The sequence below is a fragment of the Falco rusticolus genome, chromosome 10 (genome assembly GCF_015220075.1).
Source record: "Falco rusticolus isolate bFalRus1 chromosome 10, bFalRus1.pri, whole genome shotgun sequence".
Lineage (NCBI taxonomy): Eukaryota > Metazoa > Chordata > Aves > Falconiformes > Falconidae > Falco > Falco rusticolus.
The window spans coordinates 8,322,920-8,348,088 of record NC_051196.1 but is presented as its reverse complement, the minus strand read 5'-3'; the positions used below and the strand labels follow the sequence as shown (position 1 = coordinate 8,348,088).

General features: G+C 40.1%; 1 protein-coding gene across 13 annotated transcripts in view; it reads left to right on the top strand.

Annotated features, from left to right (window-relative positions):
- Positions 1–25,169, top strand: part of DENND5A (DENN domain containing 5A) — a 70,875-nt gene that overhangs the window by 5,453 nt on the left and 40,253 nt on the right. For 10 of the 13 annotated variants that reach the window (XM_037401960.1, XM_037401959.1, XM_037401966.1 and 7 more), the window contains exons 2-5: positions 14,686–14,757; positions 15,356–15,465; positions 16,257–16,917; positions 22,731–22,918. In XM_037401960.1, the coding sequence (XP_037257857.1) occupies positions 14,686–14,757; positions 15,356–15,465; positions 16,257–16,917; positions 22,731–22,918 (1,031 nt within the window). The remainder of the gene's footprint in view (positions 1–14,685; positions 14,758–15,355; positions 15,466–16,256; positions 16,918–22,730; positions 22,919–25,169) is intronic. The other 3 variants (XM_037401961.1, XM_037401972.1, XM_037401968.1) reach the window with 1 other exon arrangement.

Below are 25,169 nucleotides of genomic sequence, written 5' to 3'. Positions count from 1 at the left end.
GAGCATTTTTATATTGGAATTAAGACACAGCATTTTGGGTTGGAGCCAGCTGTGGTTCTTGCAGTGAAGCTCCTCTGCAGTACTGTTTATTCCTTGGGTAAATAGCTTGTGAGTAAATCCCTCCATCTTTGCTATGGTAGTGGCACCATCGCTTGCTGCAGAAGTGAACTGCGTTGGTGGGAACCATTGCTTGATTTTTTTTTTTTCCAAAGGCTGAAGTGTTCTGTGAGTTTGAGGTTTTGTTTTTGGTGGTTTTTTTCCCCCCTCTTCCTCTCTTTGTCCATAATGTGGATGGTATTGGTGCAGGCTTCCCACAGTTCCCGAATGGTGTGCCGCTTCCCTTGGGGATTCGTTCTGAGACTGAAAGGGAGATTTTTCAGTTTCTCTGCTTCTCTGAGATTGCTAACCAAGGTGTTGGCTCGGTGGGGGGCCTCTCCCGTAGCACCGAGGCTTGGACCACACACTGTTTTCACACAGGTCACTGTGGATGGGCAGTAGATGGCAACAACTTTTGGCTGGACTTACACTGGCACATGTGAAACATTATAATCCGGATAATAGTTTATTCCGCTTCTCTCTACCCCCCTCTATCTTTTCCCAAGAAGCTGGAGCTGTTTGCTGTGTTTGAGTGCCAAAAAGATCTTTTGTCTCTTTGGGAACCGAGGCAGACGTGCTAGGGTAGCTGATATGTAGAATAAAGAATGGGAGAGCTGATGTAAGAGGGAAGCAGCTGTACTTTGCTGAACTACGTTTGAAGCCACAGTTTATTAGATGATGTTTCTGTAACGCCAATCTTGTGATTACTGTATTTGTATTTTAGGTTAAATTGAGCTGTGCGCTGTGCAGAATCATGCCCTCAAACCCCCCAGAACTCTTCATTCTTCCACGCTTCAGTGTTCGGTTACAAATTCAGCTTATTTGGAAGGCTCTTGGGTAAGATGTGGGGGAGGAGAAAGGTTATAGGTTCTTGATTTGAATGTAGGCTAAAGATGCTGAAACAGCGCCTAAGGAATTAAAGAGTTTACAAGTCTGACTTTTGAAGCTTTTTGAAAAAGCCATAGGAATTCCACCTTATTAAAGCAAGGCATACAAAGATGGGTTGATTTGGCTTTTTGTTCCTTCGGGTTTTTTGTGTTGTTTCTTTACAGTTTCTTTTGCCAGTGAGGAACTACACAAAGAGAACATCTTAAATGGATTCTATGGGAAATACTGCTGTATACAAATAATAAAACTTTTTTTTTATTAAATCTTCCAATTATGGATCCTGTAGTTACAAAATACTACAATTGTTTTTATCTGCCTTTTGAAATTAGTGATGTCCTGCTTGAGTGTTCTTGGTAATGACTTCTCATACTTATCTTTTGAATTCCCTCTAACCTGCCGGGCTCATGTAGCAGAAATAATGCACATGAAGTGACAATGTCAGAAGCAATTACTTAGTGATGGATGTTGCGCAGTAATTATTCTCTCTGAATTTCTTGACAACCCTTTCAGATTTGTGGTTGGTAGTCAGGTTTGCAGTGAATTGGAATGTTAACCTGTGGGAGACTTAAAATATTACTGCACAGAGAAGTTATCAAGCATTCCAGCACAATCTGATAAATGATGAAGTATTTCCTTGGAGTGCTTCTGTGCAAGGCATATTGCTGAATCTGTCCAGGAAAATGCCACTTTGTTTATTGTTTGATGGTCCAGAGACCTTTGTTTCAAACCTTGTAGAAGTGCAGCATATCGCCTTTTCTATTTATTTTTTTTTTTGTTTTTTACTGGTTGTATGATCAGCCACAGTAGGTACAATGTGTACCTCTGTACTGAGTCTTTTACATGCTGATATTGAAGCATCTTGAAAAAGGAACTTTATTGCATTTCATGGATAAGTGATCTGCGGACAGGTAACATGGCAGTCACAAGCAACCTCTTCATTTTCAGATATAGCAACATTTCACTGTCTGAGGAAAACCAGTTTGGTTTTACAGAAACAGATATTCTTTCAGCATGACTTCAGGTGAGTTTGGAAAAGTTTTTTTGCACTTGTAGTTGCTGCTGCTTGTGGCTACAGTTGAACTCTCTTACAGAAATGCGTGGTCAGAGGTCTCAAGGTTGCTGCAATATAATGATCTGTGCATTGCTTCCATTCTCTACAAGCATAAATTTTTATGAGCTGTTATACTGTTTGCGTGTAATATTCATCCTTAACTTGCTACTTTCAGCAAACTCCCTTTCCAATTGGTGTTTCCTGATTTTGCTCCTCAAGCCCAGCACTGTCCTACTGAACTGTCACCAGAATTGCATTGTGGAAGAGATAAGTCCCTTAAGTTAACAAGGTCAGTACCAGCTCTGACCAGTGTAAGACTGTCATGTCCCTTTCTGGGGTTTTTTTGTGTGTGGTCTGGGAGCTTGGAATGTGAAATCACACATTCAAAAGTTTTGCTGTGAAGGCTGGTAAAATTTCTATTTGTCAGTATCTCAATCATTTCTGAGAATGAGTCGGGCAGAGATTTTACGGCAGCCCAGGCCAATCTAACTGTAGGTTCTGTGGAACCACATCTCCCTTTTCCTGTCCTCACTGCAGTTGTGTGCTCCTGCCTCCTTCCCTTGCACAAGCACTAGCTAGACCTGCTGGATGTGGTTCAGTGTAGCAGGTTCCAGGGAACACCAGGCGTTGGTGTGAGGAAGGAGGTGGGTAGTGCCCGGCCATTGAACAAATTGGCACAGGTGCCCTGAAGCACAGCCCCATTGGGGGCCGTTTTCGAAAAGTTTTTTAGGCTGAAATCCGTGTGGATGGTTTGCAGAGCACTGACCTGACCTCTAAGGGGTTTGTGATGCAGAGGGTGCGAGTTACTTACGGCTCTGTGAGGCTGCTTTAGTGCTGCAAGGTCATTGCAGGCAGTGGGCGTTGCAGAGGTGTCCCAGTGTTCACACCTCCCCTGGAAGTGTGCTCGGGATCCGTGAAGTAACCTTCACAGCACAGAGGTCTGCACGTGTATGTGTTAGTGGCCATGAGAATGGCTGCCATTTCACAGGTGAGGCCTTAAAAAGAGGAAATCTCATCTTGGAAAATGAAGGAATGTGGACGTGTCCACTGAATGAGGTGTACTGAGTGTTCTTTGAATAATTCATTGCAGGAATAGTCCTGAGTCTATATGTGTGGGTGGCAGTGTGTGATCTGGGAAGTACTTGTGTGGTGTGTATGTGTGTGGATATTTGTTTTTTTCAATTGTGTGTCTTTTCTTCCCTTTTCTTCATATAAAGTCTTCCACAGGTAAAACGATGTGTAACATAATGTTTTGTTTTCCTCAAGCTGGACCAGGGAAGGGATTTAAGTCACGATGACCTTGGTTCTGTGGAACCACAAGCCATCGTCTTTGTTCATGACTTGGAACAAAGGGGTGGTATGTAGTTACAGGTGGTTAACTTGGGCCAGTGACTTGTGTTTTCAGCACTGAACAAAAGTACTGGACTTTGCTCTTCCTGTTCTAATCAGATTTTTGTATTGAAAACATTATTGAAAATGTGAATCGTGCCTAGTGAAGAAGAAAGGTAAGCTTGACGTGGTACATGTAAAAGGAAGAAAACTCAAGTGGTTGGTGAGATGATGAGGAAGGATATAGTCAGAGCTAAGACAAACTTTGGAGTTTTGTCATTTGCTGACAGTCTGATCAATGGATACCTGATTAATTTTCTGGTGTTAGAAGTCACTTCTATTTTAAAAAAAAGGAAAAAGATGACTTTGTTACAGAGCGGTTTTTGGGGAGGGTGTTTGGGCAGTCCTTATTAAGGCAGGTTACTGCAAAACCCAGGTTTCAAAGGTTAGATAGCAAGATGAAACATACTACACAGGACCCCTGTACTGAGATGGCTGTCTAGCAGAACTTTTTGCTGACCTCTGTATGTCATTGGAACCTGCCTGAAAGTCTTCATGTGCATTTTAAAATATGCCTTTCTTTAATGCAAAACCTCAGTGGTATCCCAGAAGAATAGAAATACTTAAAGGACTGGACAGATGCTTCAATAACATTTGGTCCTTGTGCTTTTACAGATGTGTTTCCATCCGTCCTCAGAGCTGGAGGGCAATGGGAGCACAACAAGTAAGGACATTTAAATGGATGGGACATGTCACAGTAAAAGGAGATCCACAGGGGTTCCAGGAGGGTTGCCTGAGATGGTCTGTGCTTCTGTTTGCTCGGGCTTTCTGTCTCACAGAGTTTGGCAGTCTTAGAGGGGCATGAGGAAACAGCTGATTTCTATATTAAATATACTTAAAATGTGCTTGTCTTCTCTTCTGTTTTATATTTCTAGTACACATGAAAGAGCTGTGTTCTATTCTGAAGTGAAGCCACCCTTTTCCTTTCTTGGTGTCTTCTGGTGCACATATTTCATATCTGTTGTGTAATGGGAGTGCCTGCCCCCCCCCGCCCCAGAGAACACGCCAGTCATTGTAATTTTGAGTGCTGCTCCTGTTGTTTAGTTGGAAGCAGACCTAAATATCTTTCTGGAAGTCTTTTTTCTGTGGCTAGAACAGAAAAGTAGTTCAGTAAAACAATTCTGTTTTTAAGAACATTTCCTTTAAAATTTCTGCTGGGCAGTCTTGATTAAAATCCATGGAGTACATCTGCCTTCCCGTGTTACGTGCAAAATGTTGTTTGTTGTTTTGTTTTTTTTTTAAAAAAAAAAAGTGGGGGATTTAGGATGCTTTTAAAGATGCAAGCTGAGGAATTTCTTTGGGATTTTCCTGTTTGTTTTTTAAAAAGCTGCTGTGGATTCTTGATGGTTTCTTCTGTCACTTCCCTGTCCCAGCTCTTCCCGCCCTCCTTGAGACAGTACCAGAAAAACAGAAACAAAAGCTTTTGGTTTCCTGACCTTACAATCACAGAATGCAGATGTCCTCAGCTGTTTTTCTGTGGTGCTTTAAATTTATTGTTGTAGCATTTGAAACTGTTCCAGAGTATGTGTGGCAATATATTCTGTTATCAACTCAATGAATGCTGGAACTTAAATGATGAGTGGGCATATATTAACTCCTCTAAATTTTCCTTTGCTGTAGAGGGTTTGGAAGAATTTATGCTATCAAAGCACTGGGTGATGAAGAGATTATTTGTATCCAATGGAGTTCACACTACACATCCAGTAATGAGATGAACTCTAGTTTTTTATTTCAGTTCACAGTGAGGTTCTTGGTGTTGCAGTACTCGAAACATTACAATTCTTGAATTCGGGAAAGCAAAAGAAAATGGGAAAACAGCAGGCTCTTTTACAGTTGATGGATTAGGGTTAACTTACCTCTTTGTCCTCACCTTTTTGGTGACTGCAGTAGAAGAATTGTACGTTTTGTCCATTCAACATTCAGGTGTATGTTGTATGCTGAAAGGAGAGTTTTCTCATGGGTTTAGAATAAGGGATTGTTACAAGCAAGTTTGGGTTTCCTAGATGACAAACAGGGGGGAAAAAAAATAAATTGGAGCCTTTCGTCACTCTGGTTATTTCCTTCCCCTTCTCTCTACTTCCTTTAAGGAAAGTCCTTCAGCTTTTACAGATGCAGGATGGCACTCCACCCAGCACACATTTCAGCTGCACTTAGGATGGATACCTAAGGAGAGGGCAGCGTGTCCCTAGTGCATGTTTGCACCTTTGCTTTAGCAAGGCAGACAGTGGACAGCCTTTGCCTTTGAGCTCTTTTGTCAGGGAAAGTGGAACACTAACTTGTGTAAAGACGTTTTTAGAGGAAGTCCCAGGTGTGAAAATCATGGATTGTGGGTCTGTTGCAAATCCAGTGGAATGACAGCCCCCAGAGGCAGTGGTTGAAACCCCGGATTTATTGAAGGCAGTGAATGAAAACCCTCATTCCAGCTGCTTAAACAGCAGTGCTGCAGTAAAATGAAAGTGATCCTGAAGATTTTCTCATATGGATAACCTGATCTGCTTTAAAAACTGGTAAAAGTCCCAGTTCCAGTAACAAACTTGTCCCACCACTTCAGCTTGTACTGTGCCAGGTGGATTTGCCAACAGGGGAAAGGGGGATAGAAGTGAAGGACAGAGGGTTTATGTGTTTCAGGATAAAAGGGAAGAATTCTTCTTTGTGTATATCCGAGGAGGAGGTTTGCTGGGGAAGGGAGCCTTCTCTAATGAGAAATACGTGCGGTTCTGGTTGAGGAGGAGGAACTGGAAGGAAGGAAACAAGTCATAATCTGAAGGCATTTGTCCATGGATGGAGTGGCTGTTTGCTTACAGATTTGGCAGCTGCACGTTTTCTTGAATCATGGTCTTTATTCCAAGAATTCTTGTTTAATGTCTTTCTTGCCTTAGCCTGCCAAACTTTGGATGTTTATTGCCTACATTGTAGAGGGTGGTTTTTTTGCAGTTATATATGGTTTAGTATTTGTTAAAGAAGGAATCAGAGAAACTTACTCTTTAGTTTTTAAAGTAAACTTTGGTTAATTGTTAGTATATGAATAGCTCTCTAGGTATGTATTGAACGGACTTTTCTTTAATATTAGAATATAGAGTTCTGAAAAATCAGAATGGTATTGCTCTCCAGAGGGCTAGGTCTGTGGGTTTTTTTTAGCTTCCCTCCTGTTGTCTGTTTTTTAAGGGCTAGAATGAATCAACAGATTGACATCTCATTTCACATCTAGTGTGGTACAGGCCATATAATTTAATTATTTGTTTGATTATCCCAGTTTTACTTTTAAGACTTGGAAATAGAGTATTTGACCATTTCCATTGGCTAGTGGAAACATGGCAAATCTTATTTTTAACAAAAATCTTTTACCTTTGCTGTTAAGATACTGATTCTTGGCTTGACTGTCTTTCCCTGCATGCATCTTTAAGCACCTGTTTTTGCTTTTACAATGTAACAATGTCAACTATTGGTCATCTGTCAGCTTGACTAATCAAGAAGTCCTCAATACAGAAGTGTACACACCAGCTCTTCCCCCCAGTGCCCCCCTTCCCCCAAATTGCTTTCATTTGCTTTGTACTTTCACCCTTTCTACAGTGTGGATTCCAGAAGTGTGCACACTTTCTGTTTTGCCAGCCAACTATTTTTGTTTAAACTTGGACCATAAATTTTGGAGCTGGAGTAATTTTATGTTCGGTAAATATAATTATCTTAATATCTATAGCCTTATTGTGTGTGCTGAGAACGATTTCTGGCTGAAGTGGGAATCCTACTACTGTTTATGACATTAGCTGCTGGTTTTAGATTAACTTAATTCTAAACGTGTTGTGGACTGCTGACATTCTTGTATCTTTGGAAACAATTCAGACTTTTTTTTTTTTTTTCCCCTGTGTGTTAGGTCCTTTGACAGGTGTGCTATTGCAGTTACTCTGTTTTTATCCAAAACCCAAGAATGAGAGAGATTGTTTTCAAAATGTCCTATGATGTCTGTTTTCACCTAAGTATGATGGCTTTGTGCTTCATTCTATTATTTAAGTGAAAGCAGGATAGAATTAGTCTGTTCTTTGCGCAGTGTTTATAATTCTTGCACTATTCAGATCCCCTTGTTGACTGACGTCTGACTTGCAACCCGCACTTGGGAAAGTCTCAACTCTTTGGCTGTCATGGTCAGATCAATCTCAAGCCCCAACCCCCCCCGCCCCCCGCCACGCAAGCTGGGATGAATCCCACCATTGCAAGATTCTTTGAAATGTGGTGTAGAAAGTGCATAAGTAAAGGGTACGGTTATAGGGCTCTGTGGAGTCTTCTGAATCCTAAGTTCAGTTTTCCTGCATAGTACAGGAAAGCTGCCCTAAGTGTATGGCTCGTAGTTTCTGTTGCTGTTACAGACTCTCATTGTTCTTATTCATGTGTTTAATTACAGCAATATGCCTGTTGGAAGCTGTTTTATATTTGCTTCATTAAGACATTCATTTTAGCAGCAGCAGGAATTGCATGTACAACCTCTGTGTGGTGAGAGTGTCCTTGTGTGGAAAGTATGAAGTTAATGTTTTGGATGTCGTGTATATAATAACTGTACACCAAGACCAAATGAGTTGAATTAATAACAGGCTGTATCATAAGAATGTAAAGAAGCTGTGTGGCAGGGTGAAAGCAACAAACCACTTAATTAGAATCAGTGTAGCTTTCTGGATGTCTTTGTTTTGTAATTATTTTGAGCAGATCAGCGGACTTGATGAACAGACAAAGTGCCAGTATTGATGATTCTTTAAAATCAGTCTTGTGCAAGTGTTTAGTTCTTTCATCGGGCACTTTTTCTGGTAACTAGTGTAGCTTCTTCTGACGTGCTCTTTACTGTCATAGAGGGAAAACTGAGCTAGATTCTATCTCTGAAATAGCTGCTCAGAGACTTTTTTTCCAGCTATTGTGCAGCGAGAAGTTCCTGTACAGTTCTTAGTCTTGCCTAATTTTTAGAGTTGCACCACTGCAGTCACTTCCCAAAACCTAAAACTAAACAGTGAATTGACAGCATATACAAAAGACTGTATAAGTTTTTAAAAAGTTTTGTTTGCAAAGTATCCCTGGCAATTTTTTTGATCAAGTTTGCCCTTTCTAATTAAAGACAACTTAGGACACATGGTATTCCGCTGGACTAGATAGAACTTTATTACATGAATGGAAACTTTTCATGGCAGAGTGTGGGTTACAGAGAAGAATGATTGATTGATGTATTGAAGAGGAAAAAAATCTGGGGTTAGAAGCATACTTATAAAGAAACAAACTACTCAGCAGGGAAAACTGAATCATTGCAATCACGTAAAAGTGTTCTTGGGGATTTGTATTAGAAATTTGTAAGCAATCCATCTAGATATGTGTTGCTGATTTTGCTATAAGCTGCCTGAGAGGACGTATATGATTAGCAGACATAGCTTGAATTCACAGTGTACGTGTTAAGAGTTTTCAGTACAGGTCTAGCTTATTTCATGACTACACATGAAGGTTTGACAGGAAATATGTTACTACTTAGCATAGTTACATGCAGCTAGTAATAGTGTTAGCAGCCATAAATTGCACACAAATGGTCGCGTTGTAAACAGAACTTCGCAAATGGCTTAGTCAAAAAAGGGAAAGGAATGGAGTGAGAGGTATGTCTCTGTGGTGGCAGGGTTTTAAGTCTGAATTTCCAGCCCTTTAAAAAGGTCATGTTGTCATCTTTTGTTGAGAATTCAAAATTTCATCTTTTTAACTTACAGTAAATCCACTCTCAGTTGAAACATAATTGTTTTATATATTGGGGGGAGTTCATAAATAATGGAAACTGCAGCTGTGCAACCTAACCAATGTTCTTATTACTGTGTTGGGAAGACTTTTTTTTCTCTCTCTTTCTTTTCCTGAAGAAGAGCACGGAAGGCAGTAAGTCAGGGAAGAGCTAAAATTAGACTTGCAGAATTCACTTTTTTAATTCCCCCTCAAAGCTGAGGAAAGCTTGGTATATAGGGTTTTGCAGGTTACTGAATCGAAGAATGCTTCAGTTTATTATGGTTTCTGTAACTTTTTTTCTCTTTGTATAACCTTGTAGAAAAGTGTTATCCATTGATATGGATGGTTTCACGCAGGTACTTCCAAAGCAATGCTGTCCTGCACAGGTTGGAAACTCCATGTAGCATCTCTGAGTTCATAAGTCTTACACATCAGACCAAGACACAGACCCAACTGTCTTCTGCTCACAGGCTGAGCATAAGACAAATCATACAGGTGAGAGCAGGGAGGAGCATAAAGAAGAGAGCCAGAGAGGTTGCCAGGGTACGGTACAAACCTGTATTGGGATACAGCTGACATTCAGTAGGAGGTGATTCAGTAAGGTATCACTCAATAAAATGAGGTGTAGTTCCTAGCTCAAATGTAGGGTACTCGGAGTGCATGCATTAGCTGTTCTAATGTGCTTGTAATTAGGACATCCCACGTTACAGACATGTAGGCCAGCATCATTTAAGGTGGTATAACTAACCCTAGAGCTGGAAGTCTGTCAGGCCTTATGGTTCCATACACTGCAAATCGTATCAGATGTTTTTTAGAGGAGTGATGGGGGCTTCAAGGGGCTGGTTTTAACTACGTATTCCAGCTAAATGTAATGTCTTTCAGCTCTTTGGTCATCTTGAACAGGTTGGTATGTGTGCAATACAGTCCATTGAGTTCAGCTTACTGAAGAGGTGAGAGGGAGGGATTGGAGAATCCCCTGCCTCGTAGGTGCGATTTAATCCAGCCAGTACTGAGTGCATTTTGCTGCGGTGCAGGACTGCTGTGAGCTGAGCTCTGCCCACTGCAGAACGAGCAGGGCCAGGCTGGCAGTCCAGCATTGGGCATCCTGGACATCCCTCGGCTGGGAGGCTGCCTTGGAGCTTGTGCCCAGCTGGTGACTTCCCTTTTGATAAGCAGGCTTACTCTTAAGAACTTAAGTCTTTTATGCATGTCTTTTTAAATTACATGGTAACAAATAAGGGGAGAGTGATACGGGACTATAATGAGGGTGACTGCCTGCGTAGTGTAACAGGGGGAATAGCTTGCTTTTGCTACAGTTCAGATGGATAAAATAATTTCAAGTCACTGATTGCTGTAGCATCTTTGCTTCTCTTCCATCTTGTGGTGGAGAGGGTTGATTAAGTGTGTGAAAGAAGGGAGAGGAAGGAAAGGGCATTACTAAAGCCAGATGGTGGTTGCTGGTGTTGAAAAATCTATTACCCAGCATGGCAGGAGCCAGCAGGTGGGTGAGCTGGGCCTCAGGAGGAGCAGCAGCTGTAGGAGTCACTCAGTTACCCCTATAAACTATGAAAACTCCACCATAGTCCCGTGTTCTGTTCAGTGCGCCAGTTTAAGAACCTCTGTGCCTGTGGTTTACTCTCTGCTTCCCTCCTGTTTTGTGGGATCACTGTGAGCTGATTAAGCTGTTTGTGCAGACGTGGGCTAAACTGGATTAGTGAAACATTAATCTTTGTTAACCCCTTCTTCATTCTCTACTTATTTTTTAATCCAAGTTGTTTCACTGATCCTATTTCGAGTGGGATGCCACCGATAGTGTTTTTTTCCAATGAAAAAGAAATTTTGAGGTTCTCTGCTTCACTGTCATTCCTTTGCTGGGTGCAGCACCAGGTCTCATTCTGAACTGGTGCTTGTGGATTTGTACAGTGCCAAGTGAAATGATATTTCTCAATGTTTTCGTGATGTTATTTACATTACAAAATACAATGGGATTCTTACTGCTTTGAAGGTTTAATGTTGAGAAGCGTGTTGACCTGAAACTTCATGAAGTATTCCTGGTTTTTTTCCTTTGTCCTGGAATTTTGTATGTTTATGGATTTTTTTATGTTGTATGACAGTTCCTGACAAATTACGTATATAGCAAATTATGTATATGTAGCAATTTGATTACTGTTTCTGCTTTAAATCCAAACTAATTGCAAGTTTGTAGCCTGTAGGGCAGTTTGCATCTTCATTTCTGTGGAACTTTTCCTGTGCTGTGACAGACAGCTGAGTAATAATGGGTATGTAAGGATCATCAAACATTTTTGAAAGGCCTCCTTAGTCTTTAGCAGGTGATACTGTGTTCCATTAAAAAAAAAAATAAAAAAATAAAAAGAGTCCCTTTTACCTGGAACTTGCACAAAAAAAATTATTTACAGAGAAATCATGTTTGAGGACTTCTTTAATTGTAATTTGGATCAGTAAGGAAAGTACTTTCTAGCCATCACTTCTGCTAGAGGAGAGGAACCTATGAAAAGCATGGTTTGACGGTAGCAGTTCTTTGATAATCATGAAGTGTGGAACTCTTACTCACTCTGAAACTGTGGGATACATCATATTTTTATCAATTTATCTTCTCTAACGTCTTCATCTTCTCAGTTCTAGAATAAAACTTTGTCCATTTTTGCTGTGGTTTGTCTCCTGTGTTTGTTAAACCTGCACTTGTCTTCAGTATTTTTATCAAAACCATTTTAGTTAGTGCTGAGTTAATCAGATGGCTCATTCACACGGACAGATTTTGAAACCATGAGTTATTTTTGACTGCTGGAGATTTGCTGCAGTTGGTATTTTGCTGGAGCAGGGCGTTTGTGTCTGAGGCTTCTGACTGATCATAAATTTAGAAATTTAGGGTTAATTGCTTTTTAGCTCTGGATAGAAGCAAATAATGTTTGTGGATTCTCCCCGTCCCTGGTCCCTGGTCTGTTGATGGCTACCCAGTGACACCCACTAGCTGCTTAGCGGGAGAACTGAAGGGGGAGCTTAGGCAATGGACTTGCTGGTGCTCGGGTTCTCATTAGTTGCAACAGCAAGAAAACAAGGTGGCCAACATCCTGGAGTTGCACAGATCACCTTTGTGTTCCTGGGTTGAACTTGCCAGACGTTGTTGGTGAGCTGTCACTTGAGATTCCCTGCCCTGTCAGTATCTTTGGCATCACTGGTCTGAAGGTCCACTGGTTTCCTTTGTTACAAGCGTGAAGGGTCTTAAAAAAAGAGATGGCTAAAGATGGAAGACTGTGCTGCTCTGAAAGATAAAATGAGCATCACTCTCATGTGGAAGTCAACACGATAAATATGATACCCAGAGCAGCATGGCTCTGGGAAAGAAGTGTAATATGGAGGCACTCCGGCAAGAGCAGTTGCTGTGCAGCAGCTGAATGGTTTGATGAATTACAGGAAGGAGTGTAAGTGTTGCCTTATGTTTCTGTCTGGATCAGTCTTGGTGGGTTTCCAGAAATCAATTTCTGTACTTTCATTAAATTATAGCAGACTTCAGGTCTAAAAAAATTTAAGTGTGTGTTGGAGAGAATATCTCTTGGGAGGAGATGGGGCAAGGCTTCTTAAAAAGTATAAGCATCCATTCAGTGGTGGTTTTGGTTTTTTTTAATCAGAAGGGAAGAGCAGCATCATGTATTCTGCAATATTAATCGTCTTAATGAAAAGGTCTTCAAGTCACAGTGGGTTTTGGTTTTTTTTTTCCAAAACATGTGTGACCTTGCACATAGGTGAACTCGATGATTGTGGTGTGTGGTTTCCAAGTTCATGAGAAAATTTAGCTTTCAGATATATTCTCCCTTATGTCTGTGGAAGAAAAAAGCCCAACAGGAGCAAAACAGCTTAGTAAATGTCTGAGGTTTTTCCTCAGTTACCTAAAAGTTGACATTACATCATCTGCACAGATGTAAATATAGAAAATATTTATAAAAATAGGTATGTTAAATCTCCTGACTTATTTTTGAAACCTCTTTTACAGAGGACTGTCTTTACTTGAGTGTATGTTGGTGAACAGAGATGTGTCATTATGTCCTTTTTTCTTTCTCTTTCTGGGAGATTGGAAGTTTCTTTAAATACTTATTTTCATCTTTTAAGATTGTTTCTAGCTCTTGCAGAAATGCTGTTATGATTTCTGTCATTGATTCTGCTCATTCCCAAGATGGTTATATTTCAATGAAGTTGTGTTGGGTTTTTCCTAACTATCCCCCTCTCTATACGTGTTTCTTTAGTTTTTCCCAAATATGCTTTTTATTCACTCTGAACAATGATATTGAACAAAGTAATAAACAATATAGCTGAGTGGTTTTGTATGAAAATCAGCTGACCTGTGATTTTTCAGACAAAGAGGAAAAAACCACAATCCCTCTCAGTTTCAGTGCTAAAACCCAGAGGATTAGCAAAATAGATGTGAATATTTTGGGTATTGAGACCTGTCCTAGGTCCTGATTCAGGGTAAGTTCCCTGTTTGAGGTAATATTTAAGACTTAGTTTAAACAAAGTCCAGAGTTATGTGACTTCTCAGCTGTCAAAGGACAAAGTTTTGTTTGGTGTAATGTGTTTGTTAGATTCTTTATTGTGTATAGGCGGTGTTGTAACTGTCTCAGTGTGTGGCTACTCTGTGGAAGTAAATACACGAAATGAAGATTCTGAGTTGGCTTAGAAATTGAACATTTTAGATATTACTGTAAAAGTACAGAACAAACCCAACCAATTCTGAAATCAATTTCTATTGCCATGTAATTGCTGCATGTAAGAAAACAAGTGAGGAGTTGAAGTGTGTTTTCTCTTTTGCAGGTGTTGCTGAAATAGTTCCATTTATTTAGAGCATATGATTTCATGCAGTTGTGCCTGATTGTTAGTGCAGCTGTCAACAGCTGCATGCTCATTTAACTAATTGCATTCTAGTAAGATAGCTAAGCTTATTTTAAGATACGTAGTTGTGTGCTTTTTTTTTTTTTTAAAGCAACTACACATGCTCAGAAGACTTTCTGCAGAAAGTTCTGTGCTATCACAATGAACAATCATTGCTCTGGAGGAGATCTGAGAGCTTATAAACAAGACTGTACATGTACGGGATAGCATCTGTGAAAAATCGGACCGAGCCAGTTAAATTCATAGACTTCTAAAGGCCTTGAAATGGTCTTGTTTTGGGGGTTATTTTCTTCATCTGCTCTTCAGGAGTATTTTTATAGTTTAACATGTAAACCTTTTCATTTCACCAGCAGGTAATTCCTACTGCTGCATCGGTATTCTGGTTGTGTATACAGGAACTATGAGCTTCTGTTACATACTGATCATCTCCTTCAAGAACTACGTACCTGAAATGAGAAATTTGTATAAAGTTGTGTATGTATAAAAAGCGTATTAGGAGAGTAGACTATTATGCATGCTAATTCTCTATAGAATACTTCTGTTATTTTACTGGTATGTGTTAGCTACGTGATTACAGACGACAGTATGAAATTTATAATGCAGTGTTGTTTTTATTTGTTATATAGCTTTATGCCAGTATATACAGGCCTCTAAAACCCGAGATGGTGCCAGCCGTTTCATTTCAAGTGCAACAGAAGGTAAAGGAAAAAGTGTGGGGAAAAAAAAAAGCACAATTCTTTGTTCATCTGATACCCTGTCTTCATGGGCATTTATGTGGTTCTTGATCTTTTGACTTTCTAGACTCTTTTCTTCACAGCTAACTTCTTGTAATAGACGGTGGATACTCTTTTTTTCCTAAGTCTTGAAGAAATTAAGTGATGCCACTTGTATTGTCTGTCTTAAACTTGCATTGTCTTTGCATCTTGTCTATTTGTGCTTTTCTTCAGTAACAAAATTCCACTGAAACTGATGCTTTAGCTATGCTTTAACAAGAATCTGAAATATCTGAATAGTAGTGTAGAGAATTGCTGTCATGACCACAGTCTCAAGGCAGCCACATTTAAAGAAAAGCACAGATACTTAACGATACAGAAATGTTACAATGCTAATCCTTGCTAATATCTGCTGTCTGATTATATGCTAACTAACTGTCTTGCGTTTTCTGTTTCTCTTACAAGGAGTATGTGCATAATTCACTTATCCTCACATCTACCTGCTGATATCCTGCTTTTTGGCCTTATTTGAGCTTAAAGAGAGAATGAAATATTTACTTCTGTATTTTTCATTCGCCTGCAGGGGAGAACTTTGAACAGACTCCATTAAGACGCACATTTAAATCCAAAGTTCTTGCTCGCTATCCTGAGAATGTTGAATGGAACCCTTTTGACCAGGATGCAGTGGGAATGGTCAGTATCACTTAATGGCACATGTTTTTAAGACAAAAGACTACCTTAACAATTGAAGGCATTCATCTATGTTTTCTTTGACAAAAATGTGGAGTCTATTATAGATTGGAAATAATAGTGGATTTCTCTAAATTGTGCAGGCTCAAAAGAACTTTTCATTTAATTGGGACTTTTTTAAAGGAAATTTAACTTAAAACTTCTAAGTGATTACTGCCTGGGAGAGTCTTTTTGTTCCTTTACAACTGTTTTGTTGCATTCTAGTGAAAGGTGTCCCTGCCCATGGCAGGGGGGTTGGAACTATATGATCTCTAAGGTCCTTTCCAACCCAAACTGTTCTATGATTCTAGAGAGTTGGTAGAGAAACAAAGTTAGTCTGCAATTAATGAATGTTGTTTGTGCATGACTTTTCTGCTTAATAGAATGTGGTGTAGTTTCTTAATTTAGATAATACATAGAACTGTTCTCTGTTAAGTTTCTGGGCTTGGTGACCAAAATACTTCCCTTCGTCTGAGTTTGAATTCTATTATTTTATTCCAGTTGAGGTTGGTAGCAAAATGGTTATGGGTTTCAATAGAAACTGCATACAGCCATTTTAATATGTTCCTTTAGTTTTTCTGATTTAGATGCATATTACTTTCTTGTACAGAGGTGTTAACACTTAATGGAATTTAAAGTGAAATACGATGGCAATCTGTGGATTCTAAATCCTATTTTCACCAATGCTCCTGGAGGCAAGGGGAGAGAAAAGTGTGTATTAATTGGTGTTATCTCTTCTCCCCCCTCTTTTGCAGCTGTGTATGCCTAAAGGGCTTGCTTTCAAGACACAAGCAGATTCCAGAGAACCTCAGTTCCACTCTTTTATTATTACTCGTGAAGATGGCTCACGGACATTTGGATTTTCTCTCACGTTTTTTGAGGAAGTTACTAGCAAACAGATCTGCAGTGCAATGCAGACGTTGTATCATATGCACAATGCTGAATATGACATTCTTCATACTCCACCCACAAACGACAAAGATAGCTGCAGCAGCACTGGAGACTGCAATGGCACTTCTGTTTCAAAGCTACAGCGTTTTAACTCCTATGACATCAGCAGAGACACACTCTATGTCTCAAAGTGCATTTGCTTGATTACTCCAATGTCTTTTATGAAAGCTTGTAAGAAAGTGCTAGAACAACTTCACCAAGCAGTGACTTCACCTCAGCCGCCACCTCTACCTTTAGAAAGCTACATCTACAATATTCTCTATGAGGTTCCTCTTCCTCCAGCAGGAAGGTCATTAAAATTTTCAGGTGTTTATGGACCAATTATCTGCCAGAGGCCAAGCACCAGTGAACTACCGTTATTTGATTTTCCAGTTAAAGAAGTTTTTGAATTGCTTGGAGTAGAAAATGTGGTTCAACTTTTTACCTGTGCCCTTTTGGAATTTCAGATACTGCTTTATTCACAGCGTGAGTACTTGGGTTTTGTTTTCTTACCTTGTAGTTGTACTGGCACAGGGTCTTTTCGTTTCTTGAATTTTAAAAAACACACAAACAACAGAACAGCTGCATTAAAGTGGCATTGGCATACTAATGCAGTCAGGCTGATTTATGTGCAGGTTTTGATGTCAAGAAAAGAACTGGAGTTGCAAAGAGAGCGTTGCATTGGCTCCTGGTTTTAGGCACCTAAACTTAAAACTTGGGCTTTTGCATAATCTCCTGTATTTGTGGACTGACTGTCCCCTTTATTGTTGTCTCTGGAAATGTGCTGTTGGGTAGGGTAGTGTGCCTTCTCCCATGTTCCTCTCCAGCTGCTTAGCTGAATTCCCTCCTACCTCTGCAAACTATCCATGCAGTCTGAGAGGATACAGTTAGTTATATAGGGTTCCAAAGAAGAATTAATGATGCAAATATAATTTTCTCGTTGAGTACCCAAAGTCACATTTCAGTTGTTACTTTGAAATAAAATTATCTGAAAAAAGTTTTATTTAACTGAATTTAAATCCCAAATCTCTGTTAAGGCCTTGAAACAGTTATTGCTGAAGTCACGTGGATGAAGCTTGATTTGAAAGAGGATAGGCAGCAATTAAGCTGAAATAACATCTGTTTATCAAATAATAAGTAATATGGTGTCGGTATCACTTTTCTGCATTGAAATTTGTGAATACTGGGCTGCTTAATCTGCATCCTGTTTACAGCCTTTTGGTGCAGTTTGCTAATGTTCAGAATACTTTCAGAGCTCCTAGTGAGATAATAACAGAAGTTACTGCGTACTGCTGGTGTTGCCAACGACCAGGTTGAAGACTCTTCTAAAATGCTTTTGATACTCATGTACTCTATTTTCATATTACTTGAAATGGGGGTGTGAAATACTTTGAAGTTCAAAAAGTCAGCTTTTTCTTCCTGTAATTTCTGTTTTTGTCTTTGCTGGGACGTTCTGTTTTCTTCTACATGGCAGTGAATTAGAAAATTGTTTTAGTAAAGTGATGGCTTGTGTTTCTTAAAAGGATATCAATAGGAAAATGGAACTTGTGACTGAGGTTCTGATTATTGATACTTACTGGTTTCCTTTTGTTTTGTTTTCGTTTTACGTCTGGGTTTGTTGTTTCTTTTCTTTTGTTCTGCTTTTAACTGGAAAATATTCCTAATACAGTCTGCTCTTTGTTCTGTATGGTTGACTAACTTTTTTTGCTGTTTAACAGGGAATGTTGAATGGAGATACAGCTAATGGTGCACTTTGTTCTAAGTGCACTCAGAAATTGGTTGAACTTTTGTAAGGGCTTTCTCAAATTCTTGCATATGTAGTAGTAGTGTGAGCTCTAGGTTGTCCTTCAGAATATAAATCTTAACTTTTAAAAATGTTTTTAGGTTTGTTAAATCTCTTGGTGCTCAAACCTGTAACAGTTGAGGTGGCTGGGATCGTTTCTCATTCTCCTAGATCATACGAGATTGCAATATTCGTTGGGTGGATTCAGATTTAGAACAGTACGTGTCAGGATCAGAGGGTTCGCTTGTAAGATTTAGTTTTAAAAAAACAAAACAACAAACAAACAAAGAAACCCCACCCCAAACCAACCAAAACTCTTGGAGGACTTTGCTGCCAAATGAAATTCTTCCTGAAACTCTTTAGCATCTTAAGTTGCAGTCAGTCCTTGGAATAGGAGTAACTTCACTTGGCAGTGAATGTGTTTTGCTTTAAGATTCCTTTGACATGTTTCTGACTTTGTGCCTCTGGAAATTCTTCTTTTGTCCCACTATATTGGCACAGCCTTTAAGTGTAAGGCAGTGTAAGCCAAATGTAGGGAATGAATACCTCGATTTGATTGTCCTCTTGAGAGAGTTGTCTCTCGTGTGAAAAAGTGTTAGAGGAATGCAGGTGCCTGTAAGACAGTGAAGAATCTGAAACTGCTCCTAGTGCTGAGCCAGTGCTGAGGAACTTCGGCAGAGAGACAGTGTTGCTGGAGGCCTTCAGTAGTGCCCTCACAGGTCATCCTGTGGGAGCTGGTTTGTATTCCTGCAATTTATGTTGTTCTTATATCTGTAAAATAGACTTACTCCTTATCTCTGTGGAGCACTTAGAGCTCTTCTGAAAAGGGCGCCCTGAATTTAGACAGCTGTGAAATCTGGTTGGAGATGATGATTTTCTAAACAGCTAAAAAAAAATAAAAGGAGAAGTGTGATGTGCCACTGCCACAGACTGTGATCTTAAACAGTTTCTGTTTTGACCAACTCTAATCTCATAGATAGGACATTTTTCTTCTTATGCCTCCAATGATTCAGGGAACTTGCTGCTTGGTGCAGGCATCTTTAATCACAGAAGTAAATGCAAACAGGAGGCACTTTGACCCACTGCTTGTACTAACCAGTTTGTTATTACTGCAGTTACAGGTTTGTTTTTTTTTTTAAGTGAAAGGCCCAATTGAAGAAATGTATGTTTTCTCTGAGCTGTGCTCAGAAAAATTCGTTAAAAAATGTTTCTTTTACACCACGCTTTCTGCTATGAACAGCATGCCCAAAGCAATCCCTTTAGGGAAGGCTGTATTCTGATGGCTCAACTGCATTGCATGCTGCCCGTCCATACGGATTGCATATAAAATTTTGTGCCTTTCTGTTCACCTTCAGGATAACGAGAAGCTTAATCCTGGCAAGTAGCCCATCTTTCTGGTTTATCCATATGCTTTCTGAAGATGCCCTAACTTGTCTGTGGTAATGATCCACCACTGTAGGGGCGACTCTCTGCTCAAAGCAGCAATATGGGAGTTGCATGTGGAATGGAAATTACTTGACAAGCACAACAGTATTTCATTGTGAACTGTGAAGTAGGAAGATTAGAAGGAAAAAAATATTCCAGAGTGTGGTCATGTCATGTTTTAAATTTGGCCAAATCAGAGAATTTCTGTAGGCACTTGGTAGACTTCTCTCTGGTAGAATGGAGAGGTGGAATCACGGTTCTTACAGTGCCACCTTGTTCCCATCCTGCTCCTCTTGTTCCAGACCCAAGACCCCTCCATTCTTCTTTTTCCTGGATTTACTTGCCTTTTACAGATCAACAAAAATGTCTAGATAGACTAGATATAGATAAATAGTAGCATAAATAACTCTTCATACACACTTTAAAGGGTAAGGTATTTTACGTACAGTAATTGGTTAGGAGAACAAATTGGTGGTTTTCTGTGCTTTTCAGTAGCCATGTTAAAAAACAGTGGATTTTCTTTTCCTTGCATCATTAAGTACTTCCCAAACGAATACCGCACTAGTGGTATGTTGTTTTTTCCCTGCCAGTGCTCTTGTACGGCACAAGGCCAAAAGACTGTGGCATTTGCACCAGAAAAAGCATATTCCAGTTTCCAAAGCAAGAGCAAGACCACTACTGAAGTGCTTCGTCCCTCTTTCAAATTTTTTGTTGTTGTTGTTATTTTTAAGTCTTATGGAATGCTTTGGTATGAGAAGTGTGTGCTGCTCGCTTCTTTTTTAAAATGAAAGTAACTCCGTACCCTCTCAGCATAGGTGTAACTTAAGAAAACATGCAAGTTATTTTGGTTTATGTTTTCAGGCTTCTTGCCCTTGGCCTTGTCTTTTGCCAGCAGCTCCTGGCTTGCATAAAGCCTGCAGAATGTAGTCATTGTTCCTTGTGTGCTGTGACCGTGTGGGCCAAATAGTTGGGAATGGCCGAAGCTGTGTGGATATCCAGGATCAGAGAGCTGCATTTGCAGATAACTCATTTGCAGGAGGTAGCTGCTGAGTGGATAGAAATTCTGAATTATTGATGTTACTTTGTAATTAATTTGAAAGGCTAATACTAAAGTTAGCTTAATGGCAGAGGGAGAAGCTCTATTTGAGTTAGCCAGCAGTGTTAGACAGGGGAGGTGTTGTGTAGTAGGAAAACACTGTTTCTATTCTGAGACTTGTTCTTTCAAATAAACAAGCTGAGTGCAAACCAGCTGGAATGTTTGTGTATCTATAGCTGCATTTAAAGTTCCTTTTAAAGCTGAAGAAAATAGGATATGGAATGGATTCTTCTTCCCAAAGCTTATCATTAATTCATCAGTTCTTTGCAGTCAGGTTGTGATTAAAGGTGCAAACCAGTAAGTAGTTGTGTAGGCAGAAACTGGTATCCAGGCAGAATAGGTGGAGTGATGCTGGTGATGTTGGTTAATTGTTCCCTAATGTGTTTCAGTCAGAGTAAGCGTTTAGTAAAAATTTTAAACTGCTTAAGCTATTCTTTCTTGTTTTGTTTGGAAGGCTTCAGTCATGGTAGATCTGTTGTGGGGCAGTGACAGGTAGCTCTGTGCAGTAACCTTTTCCACCACCAGAGCTTGGTCTCAAAAGAAAAATCAAAAGCCTAGATTGCAGAATTAGGACTGGTGTTAGCAAAACCTGTGCTGAGTTCCACTTAGGTTGTGGGACTATTTGCAGACCCCAAACTCCACAACTCTATCTTCAAACAAAATTTATCATGAATGCCAGGAACTTAATTTCTTGGCTCCTGTCTTTTGCTGTCTGCAGGTTTTGAGTGGAGGATGGCTAAAGGATAGAATTAAAGCCATAACCTTAGGAAGTACACAGTTAAGCTTAATTTTTTTCCAGAACATTTGTTTAGAACAGATGTTACTCCTGCAGTTTTCATTTGCACTCCGCGACAGTGTGCAACAGCTTCAGAAACCTCAGCACCTGAACCTGTGCATTCAAGTGTCTTTTCCAGTTTCATACTCTCTGTAGTTTTATGAACGTGTTAGGAGACATGCATACCCCACACCCCAACACACATATGAAGGATACAGATACTTTTTTTTTCCCTTCCTCCTACTTGCCCCCTCCCCCTCCCTTTCCTAGCTGGAATTGGATATTGTTGCTGAGTAGTGAAAAAGGCATCCTATGCTTCTAATTTGTACTGTATTTATAGCTTGATGGAAGGTAGGAATTGTTTTGTCTTGTTTTATACTTAGTCCAGCCTGACAGCTCGAAAGGAATCAGCGGCTGTGTTAGACCACATGCCCCGAGTTCATCTGGTGTTGCCTCTTCCTTTACAGTGCATAGATCGGAAGAAATGTTTAAAGATGGTTCCGTAGTACAAAAGAGGAGGGTGAGGTGTTGGCCCAGCATACTGCAGCGTTAACTGCTCCATCCACCAGCTGTGGAGTGAAAAGACCTTTTGGTGTGCGTGTGGCACAGGTGCATTTAGCACTGCTGTTGAATTCTAGGAGATGAGTTGTTGGTACATTGAACTGAGGCTTTGCTCGCACTTTGTGAAGGATAAATGAAGCTGATGCTTCTTATTTGTTACACAGTTATTTTGGTCGCGCTGTTGGGTTGGCTACTATACAGCATGCTTTATAGACATTTAAATGCTCTTTTGAAAAATGTTTATCTGAGACATACCAGATGCCTTGGGTTTCATCCAAGGCTTCCACAGAAAGCCGTAAGCACAGGGAAGAGAAATTATTTCCGATGTGTTTCTTAACTGATGACAATACTGCTTCCATACTCAAACCGGTGTTCCTGGTAACTCTGCTATAGGTAGCAAAGGTGACTTAATGGATGCTGAGACTCAATTTGCTCATTTCCATATGACTTGTAAAATGACCTACTTTGCGTTGAGCTCTTTTTGTTGTTTCAGCAAAATGTGCTTGGGTGTACAAGTCTGGGCTTTCATTAACATGCCGCTCAGCTAGTAGTGGGTTTTGTGGTTTCTGTTTTAAAGCAAGCTCTCATGTCTTTAACTTAAATCTCTTCATTTACTTAAAAATGGTTGTGAAAGAATTTTTTTTCTTGATCTTTTTCAGATTATCAGAGACTGATGACTGTGGCAGAGACCATCACAGCACTAATGTTTCCGTTTCAGTGGCAGCATGTGTATGTTCCTATCCTTCCAGCATCCCTCCTTCATTTTCTAGATGCTCCTGTCCCTTACCTCATGGGCTTGCACTCTAACGGGCTGGATGACAGGTCTAAGCTGGAACTTCCTCAAGAGGTGAGAGGAGCTCGTCTTGACTGTTTAAATATTGTACATGACTATGAGGGAAGGGAGGAATGAGCCAAAACACTACTGCTAACTGTAACAGCTGTTATGAAGTTCTTGCTGGCTCTGGTTTGGGATAATGCTTACTTTATTTTTTGGAGATGCTGGAGAAAGTCTGGTGAAATAGATAGATAAATCCCTGTTTTGAAAATTGCGTGCTTTGATTAAACTAATTTTACAGGTGTTGATGTGGTGGGATTACAGAAATGATATTTTTGTGCTGCAAAACTTATCCCTAGCCCTGTAGTGCTAGGAAACGCAGGCAAACGCAGCATGAACCCCCAGCTGTGGCAAAAGGCTGTGCAGCAGCTTCCATGTGGTGCCAGGGAGCGAACCTCGACTGGCTCCAGCGCTGTACCGTGCTGGTTCTTGGCTGCGCGGCGTTAGGCTGGCTTTCCCTGCGCTGCATTTCTGAGTTGGTTTGCACAGAGTCAGCCTGTCAGGTGCCTGCACCAAAACTATTTCAGACTTTTTCTTCTAGAATGCATCCTTCAGTCTGCAGCAAAATGTCAACGTATACTTGAGCAGACTGGTGCTAATTGGGATAGTGCCCGGGAAGCCCTCCCTTGTGGTGAGGCTCTGTTAGCACCAGGTGCTGCATAAAGGAGATGCAGGTGGTCTGTAAGGGTTCTGCAACTCATACATGGGGCAGGGGCTACGTTCAAACTGTTTAGAGGTTGTTTTTATGTTCTTTATCCCACTGTTAAAATATTCTTTTTAGGGTTGCGGCTAGTTGTGAGGATAAGGGGAACAAGGGTGGTTGAGCCCTACCTGAGGTAGCAAAGGGAAGGTCAGCGGGAGCCACTGAGCACGTGTGGGAAGTGTGGCTGGCGTCTGCCTGGCTCGTGAGGCTGTTGCATCCGTCGCCCTGGAATGGTTTATTTGCTGTTGTATATAGCAAACGCTGAGTGTTAGTGTGGTCTGGCTGGCTGCTGTCAGGAAGCCGGACCCCTCTATCAGGTAACCCTGTGGGAAGCGAGTGCTTGCAGAGTCACTAGCTGCAGAACAACACAGCTCTGGCCCCCTGCTAGAGTCTGCTTACTTGTAGGTGTAATTTTGTTGGGGAGGGAGGGAGTAAACTGTGGGAAACGCCCTACTTGCAGGCGCTGGTAGGATTCTCTAATCTCTGCCGTTTTCTCTGGTTGTTGTCTTTCTTCTATTATCATTTACATTACTGAGGAAGCGGAAGTGTGACAGGCAGAGGACTTTGTGGTGGTGGGTTTTATTTTTTTTATCAAGCAGTGCTGCAACATAGCTTGATACAAAAAAAATAAATATCTTAAAAAAGCTGCGTGAAATTAAAGACAAGATATTTTTGTGAACCTCCAGTCTGGTCACCATACCAACATTGCTCTTTTTCTCAAATCCATATGCTGATAGTTCTCGTTTGTTTTTCCTGGCAAGTTCAAAGGAAAACTTCTCTTCAAACTGTGGGGTTTTTTTTCTATGTCTGTTTTTTTCTATGAAAACTCAAGTATTTAATCTCTTGATTTCTTTCTTCCTTTTTTCTTTCTTTTTACACTGGCATAATTAATAACAGAGTAGTCTGTGTTCTTGCCATGAAAACAGTCTGTTGCTTTGTTTTACTACATCTTTACAAAATTTTGGTTGTACTGACAGGCCTAATTGATATGGTTAGTATACTTTTTAGAGGGAGTAGCTGGTGAGGTAAAATCCATATGTGGATGTGCATGTTAATATGCACCATGGGTTTTTTCACTGTTGTGAAGTGACTGTCCTCCTTTTGTAAATAATTTTGAAATCACTATAATACTTCCAACTAAATAAACATATTTTAATTTCAAATAAGTATTTCAATTGTTTAAAAGGTAAATTATTTTGAAGAGCTTTATCAGCTTACTTTTGGAGGTTTAAAGTAAGGCGGTTGATTTATTTTTAGACTTTTAAAATGAAATTAAATTAGTAATAAAAAATCATCTGGCATCTCAGTTTATGTTTTGTTTTAGAGATAGCCTTTTCTGAAGCTGGAGGAGTAGATTTTTTTGATAGTATCGTAGAGATCAGAATTGTCTGGGAGGGCAGGGAGAGAGGACACACAGGATTAAGATAGCAGGAGTGGTGTTCCCCTGTGATGGAATTTGCTGCAGGTCTTAACCTTGTCCTTCTGAAGGTTCAGCTTTTCTCTTTCGTAGCTGAAGAGTGTGCTCTTAAAAATTGGTACAGCGTGAGTAAGACTTAAACT